At 42.4% G+C, this 14,953-nt stretch overlaps 1 protein-coding gene across 2 annotated transcripts in view; it reads left to right on the top strand.

Moving 5' to 3' along the window:
• Window positions 1–4,660, top strand: part of USP10 (ubiquitin specific peptidase 10) — a 31,374-nt gene extending 26,714 nt beyond the window's left edge. For both annotated transcript variants that reach the window (XM_075189362.1, XM_075189361.1), the window contains 4 exons: window positions 336–501; window positions 2,572–2,716; window positions 3,039–3,104; window positions 3,214–4,660. In XM_075189362.1, coding sequence (XP_075045463.1) covers window positions 336–501; window positions 2,572–2,716; window positions 3,039–3,104; window positions 3,214–3,401 — 565 coding nt within the window. In that variant the 3' untranslated portion in view covers window positions 3,402–4,660. The remainder of the gene's footprint in view (window positions 1–335; window positions 502–2,571; window positions 2,717–3,038; window positions 3,105–3,213) is intronic.
• The last annotated feature ends 10,293 nt before the right edge of the window (window positions 4,661–14,953 follow it).

The following is a 14,953-nucleotide window of genomic DNA, read 5'->3' as shown; positions in this document are numbered from 1 at the left end:
GACTCGTTCACATGGGTGTTTAAAAGAAAAGAAATAAAAAAACCAAAAAAGCAATAAAAAGCGCAGACAGAACCTTGTATTTTGTTCTCTTACAACAGAGCGTTAGAAGCGCGTTCTTAATGGCTCCTTGCAGCGTATAGTGTTCTTTAGGACAATATATTTTTTTTATATGGACTGTTCCGTCCCCTGAACCGTGCACACACAATGTATATGTACTTATTAGTTTTTGGATTGTTGGTGTTAAATCGCGTCTACCAGTCTCTTGCTGCACTGATTTAATGCCTGTGTGTATGAGCCCTCAGACTTTGTTGATAACCCCCTGCTCTCTCTTACAGGTCCGTCGTGTACCAGCAGAGCTCCAAGGAATCGGCCACACTGCAGCCATTTTTCACCCTGCAGCTGGATATTCAGTCTGAAAAGATCCGCACCGTCCAGGAGGCGTTGGAGAGTCTGGTGGCCAGAGAGTCTGTCCAGGGCTACACCACCAAAACCAAACAAGAGGTATGTGTCCCCCTCTTATCTCTATACCCCTGATTAACTAGCGTAGTGTTGTATCCTCTGCTAACCCAGCTGTAATTATCCCTGGTTACAGACAGAGCTCAGGGTGGGCTTTACTGGTGGGTCACAGTAAGGATTGTCTGCTAAGTTTCGTTGGCTTGGAATTCTGGGAGATGTAGTTCAGCAGCAGCTCAGGTGCTAAAGGCTCCCATAATATATAAGGGCAACTGATATGTCATCTAGTGGTGCAATGACTGACTGGCTCTCGGTGCAGTCAGCTCACCGTATCCCATTGCTCCGTGGACATTATAGGTATATAGTTATCGTTACAGTATGTCACTCCTACGTATTTGGCCTGTTCATCCATAAATTAGGTACATTTAGTCTTAGGGGAGCACTTACTCTCTGCACCATGACTTCTGAGCGCTCTGGCAGTGCACGGGTTAACCAGCACTTTGCTATTTGCCGAGGTTTGTTTCCCGGCTGTTTGAAGGTCGCTGCTGATGTGGGAGTAACCTTCATCGCCAAGTTACTTGTGATTTTAGCATGTAATGTTTCGGTTGCTAACCTGTCATTTTTGGTATTCACAGAAAGACCACTGTTCAATTAAGGGTTTAAGAGAAATGGGTGTTCAGTTTATGTACTAGTGGCTCCGTCTGGTTTTTATTTTGATGTCTGGGCTGGAAATAAAATTCATGCATGATAATTAGCTCAAGACAGGGCAAAGAGACAGAGCGAAGCCTCGGATAACCCGATTTCATGACATTTACACAAGCGGTCACTATCTAAGGGGAATTTTACAAGTAACGCAGGTCCCGGCTCATCTCTGCCTGATGCGTAAATGGTTTAGAACATTAGTGTTTTAGTCCGTTTTGAACGTTGCGTATAATGCATGGCTGTGAACATTGTTTTATACATTTCACAAATAAGGCGAAAATGTAATCATTGTGTGCACCACAAAATTTCATGGTTTGTTTGGGGAGAGCTCCAGACGCTTTTCTTTGCAATTATATTTGCATTAATTGCGTTGTTCGGTTACCCAGCACCGCGTTCCCAGACACTAGCCCAAACAAACCGGTTCCACCGTATTTCAAAGTGATTGCGTCTGATATATGGAGCCGATAGGAGGATTATAAATAATTGCTGGAATTTCACTTCCAGGGAGTTTTCAGGCTCAGAAAGTTCCAGCTTCTATAAACAAACGTTGTGTCCTGTTGCAGCGTGTCTCGGGTTATATACCAGCGTTACGCTGCTCTCTAATGAACAGTAGCTGCTGTATTAAAAACAAAGATAAGCAGATTACTCCTTCAGTAGATATGTGGCCCACTGAACAGCAGATACATCCGGTTCCTACTTACAGGGACGTGTACTATTTCTATGTATCCTGTAAATGTCCTCATGTTCTTCTGCACAGAACCTTGTTCCTCTGTATGTTGTATCTGTAAGAGTTTTATACTGCGAGCAGTTTTTTTAAGGGGTGACACTGTACAATAGTCTCTGTATTGTCCATATAACCTATGTTCTATCTGTGATGGATGTTATATATCTCTCTCCTGCCATCTTTGGGGTACCCAGTAATTGGGAAACTGTTTCTCCCATTTATATATGTCAATTATCCACAAAAATAAAGTTCTGCACAATATATAAGGTGAGGGTTTAAAGACACATGACTCCTAAGCGCGTTCCAGGGATGGGTGAGGGGTGGGCTGTGCGACTGAGAGGGTATGGAAGGATACTATATATGGATTTTTTTTTGGTTTTGTTTTTTGATCTTCAGGGTGAAATTTTGTACCGAGGCCTTTTGCTGCTGGTGCCGTTAGTAGTTGAAGGCACGTTGAGATAGTGTGGGGGCCGTAGTGTGTAAATGTTTATTACAAACAGGGCACACGTTGCCTCTGGCAGCTGGATTGAGCCCACATGTGTTTCCAGGATAATTCCCTGCACTGACATCATTAGTCTCTGGGGTTTCTTCATCTCGGCACTCGCTGTCCTATCACTATGGAACTTGGCTGCTTTACTGGCAGTAATTGGATTTTCTGTCCTGTCCGTACTGATAATCCGCTCCTCTTCCAGGTGGAGATCAGCCGGAGGGTAACGCTGGAGGAGCTGCCCCCCGTCCTCGTGCTGCACCTCAAGCGCTTTGTGTTCGAGAAGACGGGCGGCTGCCAGAAGCTGGTGAAAAATATTGATTATCCTGTGGACCTGGAAATTAGTAAAGGTGAGAATAGAGGAATACGGGGACTGTCTGCTGATCAGTCTGGTCATGTGGCCAGTCTAGCACACGCACACACACGTCCAGTGTCTCAGAAGTCAATTAACCTACCAGTATATTTTTGGCATGTGGGAGGAAATAGTAGCACCCGGAGGAAACACACGCAAACACAGGGAGAACATACAAACTTCACACTTAGGGCTTTGCTAGGGAACGACCCGATGATCCCAGCACCGTGAGGCAGCAATGTTAACCACTGTGCTACCCTTTAGGTAGAATTGCATCATGGGTGTTTGCTGCTGTAACACAATATGTTTTCTCTCAATAGATTTACTCTCTCCCGGAGTGAAAAGCAAGATTTTTAAAGGCCAGAGAACCTACCGGCTCTTTGCAGGTGAATATTTCTCTTTCAGTCTCCAGGCGCTGGTTCATACAGCGTTCTATTTTTGTACCAGAGCCTGTTGTATTTGTTTTTCCTAATCTACGTCTCTTATCGCCCGCAGTTGTCTATCACCACGGAAACAGCGCTACTGGCGGCCATTACACCACAGACGTCTTCCAGATCGGTCTGAACGGCTGGTTACGCATTGATGACCAGACTGTGAAAGTGATAAATCAGTATCAGGTGGTGAAACAGACTGTAGAGCGCACGGCCTACCTCCTGTATTACCGCCGCGTAGATCTTCTGTGAATCGCGCTCCATGCTGTGTGCGCCCTTGCGCAAGATTCCTGCTACATAGGACACAAATCACCTTTTTTCCCCCTCCAATTCCTTTTAATCCCTACTCTTTTTCGAGTGAATCCTTTCTCTCTCTCTCTTTTCCCCCCATTGTCCCTACAATTTGTTCCTCTTCCCTTTTCTTTTGTTGTTTTTTTTAGATTTGAATAGGAGGAAATGTTTAAACAATTTAACTTTGCTGTAGCCCCCCGCGAGAGTCGCTGGGGAAAGGGGGTCGGCAAAGCCGACAAAGATTGCTGTCCTCTTTTGTGGGATGCAGACATTTTAAGCATACCATGTAACTGGCAAAGATGAAGTTAATGATTTGAAGCTGCGTAATCAGCCTAGTGAGGTATGAAGGCACCAGGAGGTTGAAGGATTTAGGGGTAACCCTTCATCGGAAAGAAACTTCTGGAGCCACAGTTTGCGCTGTTAAAGATGCAGAGTAAAGTTAGAGGCCAGGGAGAATTCTTATCAATACACAGAATAGATTTTTATTATTTTTTTTAGTGTCTAGGCTAGAAGTGGCTGCGTCGCCTCTGGTGACCCACGCGCTTCGCCAAAGACTCAAAACGCACCAGCATTAAATCTTTACATGTGAAACTGATACAGTAAAAGAAAGTCTTCAGTCCCTTTCTGCAAGCCATTACCCCCACCGCAATTCTAGACCCCCCTGCCACACACACTCTGCTTTTCAGGTCACTGAATCAACCAATAATAACAGGCTGCAATTCTGTCTATGGTTTCTCGCCTAAACCGATTAAAAAAACAAACAAAAAAAAAAACAATTATAAAAATAGAAAATAAATATAAAAAAAATTACCGAAAGCTTTTTCAATGTTGCTGGGTGCCTCAGAGTGATTGTGAGGTATTAGAGTGTTTTAACTCCTTTCCTGCTGGATGAATGCTATAAATCGTGTTACGCTCTCCAGCAGCTTAAAGGCTTTAAAACGTGATTCACAGACGTGGGTAAAAAAAAGTTTTGAATTTTGGGGTTAGTCTGTATAGATGAGTGATTGTAACTTTTAATTCGATACACCTGAAAATGATGGTTCTGTGTACACCAGGTATAAGAATACACACGGCTAACCAATGACGATCGCTGGACAGTGTGCTTTTTCATTTTGCTATCTCGCTCTCCTATAATGTTCAGTTCCTAATTGTACACAGTTTAGTGATATCTAGGATTATAAAGTCGTCGCCCATCAATAAAGTCACAAAGTTGGTTTAAAGTAATGTCCCTTTGTATCTTTTTTTTCTTGTATATAACATTTGCTCACCTATATTTGATTTAATGGGTAGTACAAATCATTTTGGGGTATAATTCAGCTAGGTACTTTCAGTAGTCCCAAGACTCAAACCAGCCTTGAGTTCTTGTTGGCTTCAGTGCGAGATGCGATTCAATTCAGGGCAATGGATCTCCGGAACAGTCTGTGGTGAGACATGGGCTCCATGTTCCGACAGAAACCTCAGAGGTACACAGACAAATGAGCGGGTATACTTTGCTGTCGGCAAAATGTGTAGCCAGACATCGGGCCATATTCCGACGGCACCTTGCGCTGAATTCAATCTGCCCCATAGCTTTTGTAAAGTTTGCATTTTAAAAAATAAATTGCTATCACATGGGAGATATATTTGACCAACACACAGCGAAAGCAAACGCCATTATAATGTGGCTTTCACTGGGAACCAGTGAGTCCTTAATATCTCACTGGTTCTCTGCAAATCACTGGCTGCATGTTGGTTCAGCACCAAGAGCCGTCTCTATTTTAATGCTTGACGTATTTACCCATTTTCGATCTCGCTGCAAGCTGTTGTCCTCTTATCATCCATTTTAGCCTGGAAACTGATGAGACAATTGTGTAGATAAAGGACTCCCTCTATGATGAGCTTCTTAAGATGAATCTTAATGACTGTTTAGTAACCAAAGAACACAAGCTGGTTCATATAATCTCACCATCAGCAATCATCGATGGCCGGGCAGGTTTATTATGATCGTTGCCCTTTACGTACAGTTGTCTACCTGGCGGATCTGTTGTGATAGGTGATCCCTCAACCCAACTGCTGAGAGGACCTCTGTTGTCCATATCTACCTGGACAACAGAGGTCCCTTTAGGTGGATCTTCTAGTGTATTCTCAGATGATGCCAGCAGGGGGCAGCAGTTCATGTCAGCTTCCATCTGAGCCATCCTGTGTAACAGATGCGGCTGTATAAAGTCTCTTAGTTCAGCTTCATTACGGTTGTACAAAGTGTAAATTAAGTAACCAATGCCACTTTGTTGCCGTTAATGTGATCAGGTGATCATCCTTGTGGTCAAGTTTCTGCTTATACCGCTTTCATACTGCCGCCCCGGCAATATCCCGGGTTTTTCAAGCCGGGTTTTTGCCGGGGCTCGGAGCGTTCCAGCTCAGAAACACCATTCATACTGCATCTCGGACCCGGGAATTTCCCGGGTTGACCCCATTCAGTCTGTGCCCTGGCAATTTTTAGTCATCACCAGAGCAGTTTTCATTGGCTGAAAAATGGTGATGTCATTGAAAGGTGACTGGTTTTTTGACGCATAAAGATGAAAGAAGGTGGGTGGTGATTGTTTAATAATTGCTGTTAATACACACTTTTTCAGTGAAATAAAAGCAATTTTCTCCAACAAACTCCGATTCTGCTTCAGCTTGATCTGCACTCCACCATCCACCATTTCTCCTAAACTCCTTCTCGAATCTTCCACGGGCTCCCACTGATTACATCATCCTCCAGAGACAGGCAGATAGCCAATCAGCTTGTTTTCTGTGCAACCCGGGTTGAAAAACCAGGCAACCCGTGTCCGACCCGGGAATTACCCCTCGATAAATCGGATTTTTGACTTGTATCATTCATACTGCACCAAGACCCGGGTCGTTTGAGCTCGCCCCGGCAAAAAACAGGGATTTTGGTGCAGTATGAATGGGGTATTAAAGTCTTCCGGACCATTATGTGGTATATAATGGCTGGTTTCAGGGACTTGTGTTTACACATGCTGCATACTGTGTGTGTTGAGACATTGCAATATGCGCCTCTGACACAGGCATTCCCATCGGTCACTGTATCTTATACATGGAATGTGTTCTACGAGTATGAGTCCAAAAGGTGTTTGCAGCTGTTCAGTTATAACCTAGAAATGAGATTTACAGATGAATACAGCACATTAATAATGCACAAAAATATAAACAGACTGATGTCTGAAACGATTTATTCCTGTTCATTTTTGCACCCGTTAGCCTCTGAGAAACTCCCTGCAGCAGTCTTTAACAGAGTAAGTCGGGGTTCATAGAAAAACTGACTCCGAAATATCTTATGTTCTGGCAGGTCTCTGAAACTTAGTTGTAACACTCACAAATCTACAAGTATCCCTTGTGTTTGAGGGTTAGTAGCCAGTAATACAGCGCTGGTTTTCCGTGCTGTTAGGGATTCTCCAACATGATAAATCCTTAATTCCACTTACTGTGAGTTTTCTGGAATATTGAGTCATTCTCTGGCACCCACGGCTTAATAAAGGAGGAATAACCCTGTTTAGTGAAACTTTTGCCGTGTTTGTTGCAGCCCAGCATATATCCGGGAAGAGATCACTGACACAGAACCTTGTTAGTTTTTATGACCCAGTGGTTGGATTTAATGGAAACGGATTTAATTTAATTGGAGACACCTACAGGGTATACAGCCATACTACACTTTATAAGATAAAACGTTTACAAGTGTTTGCACAGCTTCTGAAGCCCACATTCCTGAGACTGGGCTGTACTCTCTCGTTAGTTTGAGTTGTTTAAAATAATGAACTGGTCTTGTAGTTTTCTAATGAGCTGGAGTGGATTATTTGTACTAATGTGGATTCAGGAGAGGTGGTTACAGATAGGTAATGGAGTTACCACAAAACTACTGGTAATGGGCAGTATTTGATACAAGCAGTGATTTGGGATAAAATAAAGTGCTGTCATACTACGCAACTCTGTACACTGAGGGGTTTGTGATACAAATAAATTACATGAAATACAAAGTAAAGATGGCCTTGCCCTATGAGCTTACAATCTATGAGGTGTGGGGTACACATGAGTTGTAGAATAACAATGTAGCTGGGGGAGGGGACAGTGTGCGGCTGCTATAAGGCAGCAGCATTATCGGCCACCAATAATAAAGCCGCCATTGGAGACTGACGTTCCTGGGCAGCTCCCGGTGGGGGGTACGGTTGGCATGTGGGGATACAGTGTGAGGTGGAGACGCTGAACATTAATCTGTAATGTCCCCCTGTTTTATATATGTGAGAGGATTATGGGGGGAGGAGGGGGGGAGGAGGGGGGGGGGGGCTCAGGCACAGAGCTGTTCTAACTGCCGTGGAATGTGTCACAGAAATATGTCATTGTGCAGTGAGCAACTTGTGAATTATTTTCTGAGAGCAGCTGTTCTCCCATGCGAGGAAAGGCAACAGTGCAGTTCTCACTTTAACGGAAGCAGACCGAAACATGACTGAGTTATACAGCTTGTTACCTAATCTGGATTATGTCACTATCCTGGTCCCAGGGGATGAGGTCTGTTAGAGGAAAGGTCACTGTTCTCCCAGGAAACACACAGCCTGCAGCTTGTGGGGGGTGTTAATGGGACAGGATCTCGCTCATTTTGTTCCCATCTTTCATCATGCTCCTCCTGAACTGAGGAATACAGCATGGTCCAAATTCCCTCCTGACCCCAAACTGGTCATCTGAGAATTATTACTATATTGTAGTGTTATTACCTTAATGTTTCACTCTTCTTTTTCTATTATCTCTGCCAATTCCAGTTCTTGTGGGAGAGCTTTTCATGGCTCTTACAGTAAAGAACCCTTTCTATAGCTGGATATTTAATCTCTTCTTCCAGCTGCAAGTGGTGGTATTGTGTCCCCCATACCCTGGCAGGTTCTTAGAATTCTCTGTGTGGACCGTAAATATATATTTATACACAGCTATCATATGTCCTTCCTCACCCCATAGGCTGGTCTGAGGCAGGTGCTTTTAATGATTTAGTTCATAGTCCTGACACCTAGCCCTGAATGGGGCAGATTAGTGTCTCTGTAGCACCCTCTGGAGATGCGCACATTGTCTTCTGACTGTAATCGCTCCTGCGTGACTCGTGCCCCGCCCCCCCTCCCCCCATTCAATGTGTGGGCATCGAGTAACTTAATCACTTTTCCATCAGTCAAAGCAGGTTTTCTAGACCCGAGGTGCCCAAAATCAGTCCTCAAGGGCCACCATAGTTCATGTTTTCTAGATTTTTGTCTGTAGAAACAGGCATGGTAATTACTGACCCAGCCAAATACATTAACTCACCTGTGCATGATTAGCACCTCTGTTCTAAACTGTATTAGTTTAGCTGCAGGACATCCTTTTTGTGAACTATATACAAACTCTGGTCTCAGCAGTGCTTTATAAAGGGGCAAACAATATAGTTCACGCAGTATTCTCCTTTTCATACATAGTATGGTGTTGGATACAGCAGGTTGGCATTGCAAACTATTACTAAGTCTATGATCTACAATTCTACCTAGACCCATCTACATCACATTCACCTAATCGTGTTTAACCTAAGGTGTAAGATGTACGCTTATGGTTCGTCTCTAAATGCATAAACTTCATCTTCTATGTTCCCACTGAGTAATTCTAGGTCCGTATTGTACAGTAAGATAAAACATTCTTGGCCAGCTCTATATCTTAACTTGCACATTAAGTGCCCTTGAGTCTGCGTCAGAAACTTGGAGATATCTAAACACTACATCCATTGCCTCCATCTAATTTTCTACAGCCTTCCTCATAAAATGTAAGTGAAGTTAAGATCTATTGATAAATCTAAAGCTGACTGACGCTGCTATTTTCTAGAACATATTCTTGAATGTGGTCTTGACAATCCCTCAAATAGTTTTCAAACTTATCCAGATAGAGACCAAGTATTTCTTTTAATGAATATTGTTTTTTTTGACAATCCACTTGTACTATACCAGTTTGTATAGCGTCGTTAACAATAATGGTTTGGCAAAAACTGAACTAAACTCTCCCAGGAGACATGGGTGTAAGCCAAAGCCATTTGTTGCAAGTGCTTTATTCACATTTGTTTTGTTTAATCTTTTTTGGATTAAGTTGCCTGTCAGCCATAGTGGTACAATTGGTATAATGTCAGTGGCTTTATTATACAACATATCCACACCAGCTTGTTGTTCCTTTGTACACAAATAGTAAAATACAGTGTTTAATAACTGCTTAATCATTGTAATTGTAACCAAATCTCCATTTTTGTGTGTAGATAGATATATATATATATATATATATATATATATATATATATATATATATATATATATATATATATATATAGATAGATATATATGGATATATATGGATCAACACGATCAGTACGATCAGTCCAGGTCTTATTGCCACCTTAAATTCAAATGTGTTTGTCAATCCAACCAGCACTTCTTCCTGTTTACTTGAATCAATTAGGTTCTGATTAATATGAAGATTTGTAATAAGTTCTGTATTTAGGATTACAGTATCTGACAGATTCTATTTGGGGCTTCTAAGTGACCCATGAAATTGTCAGAAAACCATTTGGGCCTTTGCAGTATTAACTGTCCCAATACACTAATTTTAGGGAATGTAAAAATCCTGAATATCGATGATCCAAATGTTTTGCAGCTAACTAAGGTGTGTAACCAGGGACGTAATAGTCAAGACCCAATAGTAAAAAGAGGTTATTTTTTTCTTGGGGAAGAGGGGGCGGGGGGCTGTAAATGTTCATATACTGAGTGGTTTTTCTGGTGGGGATGGTGTTACCTGTATTAGGGTTTTAGTGTTGGAATATATGGCCTTACACAATGACATTTGCAGCTCCAGCTGCCAGGTCTGATTGCCCAGCAACCTGATCTGTTCCTTATTTTCACACACATTGTGGCCAAGTTGGGCAGATTTGGTTGTTCAGTGGGCCTTGGCCAGCTAGTTATGACCCTGAATGGTTCCTCAGATGTATTTTGTAATACTGTTAATACAAAAGTCAAAGATTTTGCTTTGTTACTAAATGTCCAATTTTAGGTTTTTTAGACTAAATGTCCAATTTTAGGTTTTTTAGCTTTTTGCAAAGCTCCTGATGCCATATTATCGGCGGTACCAATATTCATCCGCATATAACTTATAAAATCACAAGAATATTAATTCACAGAAGGGTCCAGCCCTTGAAATGCATAGAAGACGAGTACTCTTATCTAATTAGTATTTATTGTGTCCAAATATGAGTAAATATTATAGTGGACCTGGCCCCAGCTCACATCGGTTATTAATTTATTACTAAAGCACTTGGACTTGGGTTGTTTTATAATAAAAAACAATTCTGTTGCATTTTGCAGTTTCCCAGAGCTGATCTTTCTACTTTCAGAAATGTTGCAATATTGTAATTTTCCTGGTCCGGAAAGAACCCAGTGGTTATTAATCTAATATAATCCTGGTCCTGGCCACACCACTCGGGCTGCGGACCTTGGTGTAACTGGCTGGGCGCTGCTTGGATGTTTCCTGTGATCTCTCAATCTCTTGTTTTGGACACGCTGTGTATTGTGCAGCTTCTTGGACACAGCAGCAATATCTGCAACTGATTATACAGATGACTGAGAATTAATAAGTTTCAGATGTGCAAGGAGCACGTGTGAGAGGGAAGCTGACAAAATGAAATGTTTAAATGGAAGTCTGTCCTCTAGGGCATTCGTGCAGCGATCGAATACAAATTGGAGTATTTCAGATACTTTGTGTTGTCGTTGTGCATTAAGGGTAAAATGTCTCTTCTGGATTACATATAATATATTACAAGGGAGGTCCTGCTGACAGTTTACTGGTTTCTTTTTGTCTAAATTGTTAGCAGTCCAGGCAGGACAAGCCCAGTTTCCATAGATGTAGAAGTATTATCTATCTATATAAAGGTTCACTGAATATAAAATACAGGTTGTCTTAAATAGGCTACTGATAAAATCCCCAAAATACATATTTCTGGAACTTAACAGAACTGTTTGACTGCAATGGTTTAATATAAATACAGTGTTAAATGCAGTCAATGTATAGGAATATAGATGAATATACACACCAGCCACAACATTAACACCACTGACAAGTGACGTGAATAACACTGATCATCTAAAAACAATGGCACCTGACAAGAGGTGGGATATATTAGGCAGCAAATGAACAAAGTCGAAGTTGATGTGTTGAAAGCAGAAAAATAGGCAACGTAAGGATCTGAGGAACTGTGTCCAGAACCATATTGTGATGGCTAGATAACTGTGTCAGAGCATCGCCAAAGTGACAGGTCTTGTGGGGTATTCTCAGTATGCAGTGGTCAGCCAGAAACTTTTGGTAGGTACTATCATAGAAAGGTGTCGGAGCACACAGTGCTTCGCAGCTTGCTGAGTATCCGCAGACCAGTCAGAGTACCCATGCTGACCCCTGTCCACCACCGAAAACACTCTCACGATGGGCACGTGAGCGCCAGAACTGGACCATGGAGCAATGGATGAAGGTGGCCTGGTCTGATGAATCACATTTTATTTTTCATCATGAGGACGGCCGGGTGCATGTACGTTGTTTAACTGGGGAAGAGATGGTACCAGGATGTACTATGGGAAGAAGCCTGGCCGGCGGTGGCTGTGTGATGCTCTGGGCAATGTTCTGCTGAGAAACCTTGGTTCCTGGAATTCATGTGGATGTTACTTTGACACGTACCACCTACCTAAACATTGTTGCAGACAAAGTTCACCCCTTCATGACAGCGGTATTCCCTGATGACAGTGACCTCTTTCAGCAGGATAATGCACTCTGCCCCACTGCAACAATTGTTCAGGAATGGTTTGAGGAACATGAAAAAGAGATCAAGGTGTTGACTTGTCCTCCAAATTCCCCAGATGTCAATCTGATCGAGCATCTGTGGGATGTGCTGGAAAAGCAAGTCCGAGCAATGGAGGCCGCACCTCACAACTTACAGGACTTATAGGGTCTGCTGCTAACATCTCTGTGCCTGATACCACAGGACACTTTCAGAGGTCTTGTGGAGTCCATGTCGCGAGGGGTCACTACTGTTTTGGTGGAGGACCTACACAATCTTAGACAGCCTATCTGTTACCTAGGATCCGGTGACATCACTGAGAGTGCAGCCTATCCAGTCACTAGGAACCAGTGACATCCGTTTCCTACAGAATTGAGAGGCTGCATTCTCATTAATTTTGGTTCCACATAATGGCTGCTTCTTTAAATGTGACAGTAGATATCGTATAAAATAAAGGTGTAGAAGTTAGAAATGTGTAACCTATGGCTCTTCAGTTGTGGTACTAGAAGTCCCAGCTGGAATGATATGAGATTGTAGACCCAGACTGTCTCTAATATGAGCCTATGTCCGCTCTCTTCATATAAGAGATCTTTGTGCTGTCTTTGCATCTTACAAGGAGAATGCTGTAACTGATTATTGGTCACAGTAACAGACTAGACTAATATCCACCTGGAGTTAATAATTACATATAGTGAACATCTAAAGGTTATTTTTCTCCTAATAATGTCTACTAGGCTTATCTGCGGCTATTCTTGCATCACAAGACTCTGTGACAGATTTATTTGAAAGGAACTTGTGTCTCAGACTGTACCGTGGTTCTGAGATAATTGACATATCTGGTCTGACTATTTGTGTTTTATCTTAACCACACACATTACTGCGGTGTTCAGCAAAGCAAATCTCATTGTTTTCGGACAGTTAATAGCAGTGGTGATCTTTAGAAGGGGGGCTCCCGATGACAGACATTACCCTCTCCGCACCATAGAACCCCCATGTGAGTGCATGAATCAAACTTCTACCCGATCCTCAATGGTTTGCATTACGGAAACCTTCTACGGTGGCAGTACGATGTTGCCTAACGTGACCATTCGCCGTAGGATCCAGCTGCTCGGCACAAGTGACCGGATAAAAGTCCAGTTTGGCCACACTCAGCGGGTCTGTCTGTGCAGTTGAAACATGAACACAAACAGATGCCAGTACCGGTCATCTGTGATCTTCTAACTGTATTTACCGACATACTGGCAATATATAGGATCGTTATCCAACCAATTATTACTGGGCATGGAGGTTGTTTTACGACCACACTGGGAAATGTTGCTGCAGAAATGACGGCCTGTAGCCACTGTCAGACACAGAACCAAGACAAAACAAGCCAATGTTTCCTCTTCTACCAAAGATCAAGACGAGACAAAACTACAAAATGAAGACCCAAATCTACTATAGACATGAGCTAACTGAAGCCCCCCCATAGGTCATGTCCAGCTTAGTCTGTTGTCTCTATCCACTTTGAAGTCTTGAAATGTTTTAGTGATGTCACTGGTTCCTAGTGACTGGATAGGCTGCACTCTCAGTGATGTCACTGGTTCCTAGTGACTGGATAGGCTGCACTCTCAGTGATGTCACTGGTTCCTAGTGACTGGATAGGCTGCACTCTCAGTGATGTCACTGGTTCCTTGTGACTGGATAGGCTGCACTCTCAGTGATGTTACTGGTTCCTAGATACTGGATAGGCTGCACTCTCAGTGATGTCACTGGTTCCTAGATACTGGATAGGCTGCACTCTTAGTGATGTCATTGGTTCCTAGTTACTGGATAGGGCTAAATTATGTTTACAGGATAAAAACTGCTTGAGCGATAGAAGATAAAGGGTAGTTTATAAAATGTAAATATTTGCTCTCCATGTCTTCAACAATGCAGTTCCAATGGACTGTGAAGAACTACAACCACCATCATATAATGTTTACTGAATTTCATTCTAATGCATTGTTTTATATTTTAAATGCTTTTTCAATACATATCTCTTATAAAGTCTAGAGAATAAGAATAAATTGCAATAACTGTATCCAACAATAATTGGAGAATTGTATTCTGAAGAATAGCGCCATTTACAGAGACAAATCAATAAATCCTGGGACTGTTTGCTTTGCCTAATAAACCTTTTACAGCAAGGATCGCACAGAAAACAAGGGTTTGTCCATTATGAATGGAAGGAAGGAGGTTTCACCCTCAGGACAGGAAGGGTTCTTTACGGTAAGGGCGGTAAGATGTGGAACTACTTTACCATCCGAGTGGATGGCAAATATATTAACTAGATTTTAAAATGTATTTTATGTGTTTCTAAGTTATCTTCTACTAGTTAGTTGAGGATATTATTGGGGTGATTTTTCAGAAAGGATTTGGTGACACTCAGCCTGAGGGTATTTTATTTTTTCTTCCCCAGGATCAAAACAATTAGAGTTTATAATAATGAGAACTTTATGAACCTGCGTCTTTTTTTAACCTTACTAATTGTATAGCTATGAGGCTGGAGGGGGGGCAGAAAGGGAGATTAACCTAAGTGCCTGGGGTACGCTTGGGGGCTGGTTACATCTATGCCTGATTTTAGAGCAGGAAAAGTGACCACTTGGACCAATAACTTTGTATTGACCTGTGTGGTCACACTCCTCCT

This window comes from Mixophyes fleayi, chromosome 10, assembly GCF_038048845.1.
Source record: "Mixophyes fleayi isolate aMixFle1 chromosome 10, aMixFle1.hap1, whole genome shotgun sequence".
NCBI classification, from domain to species: domain Eukaryota; kingdom Metazoa; phylum Chordata; class Amphibia; order Anura; family Limnodynastidae; genus Mixophyes; species Mixophyes fleayi.
This window is presented reverse-complemented; position numbering and strand designations above follow the sequence as displayed.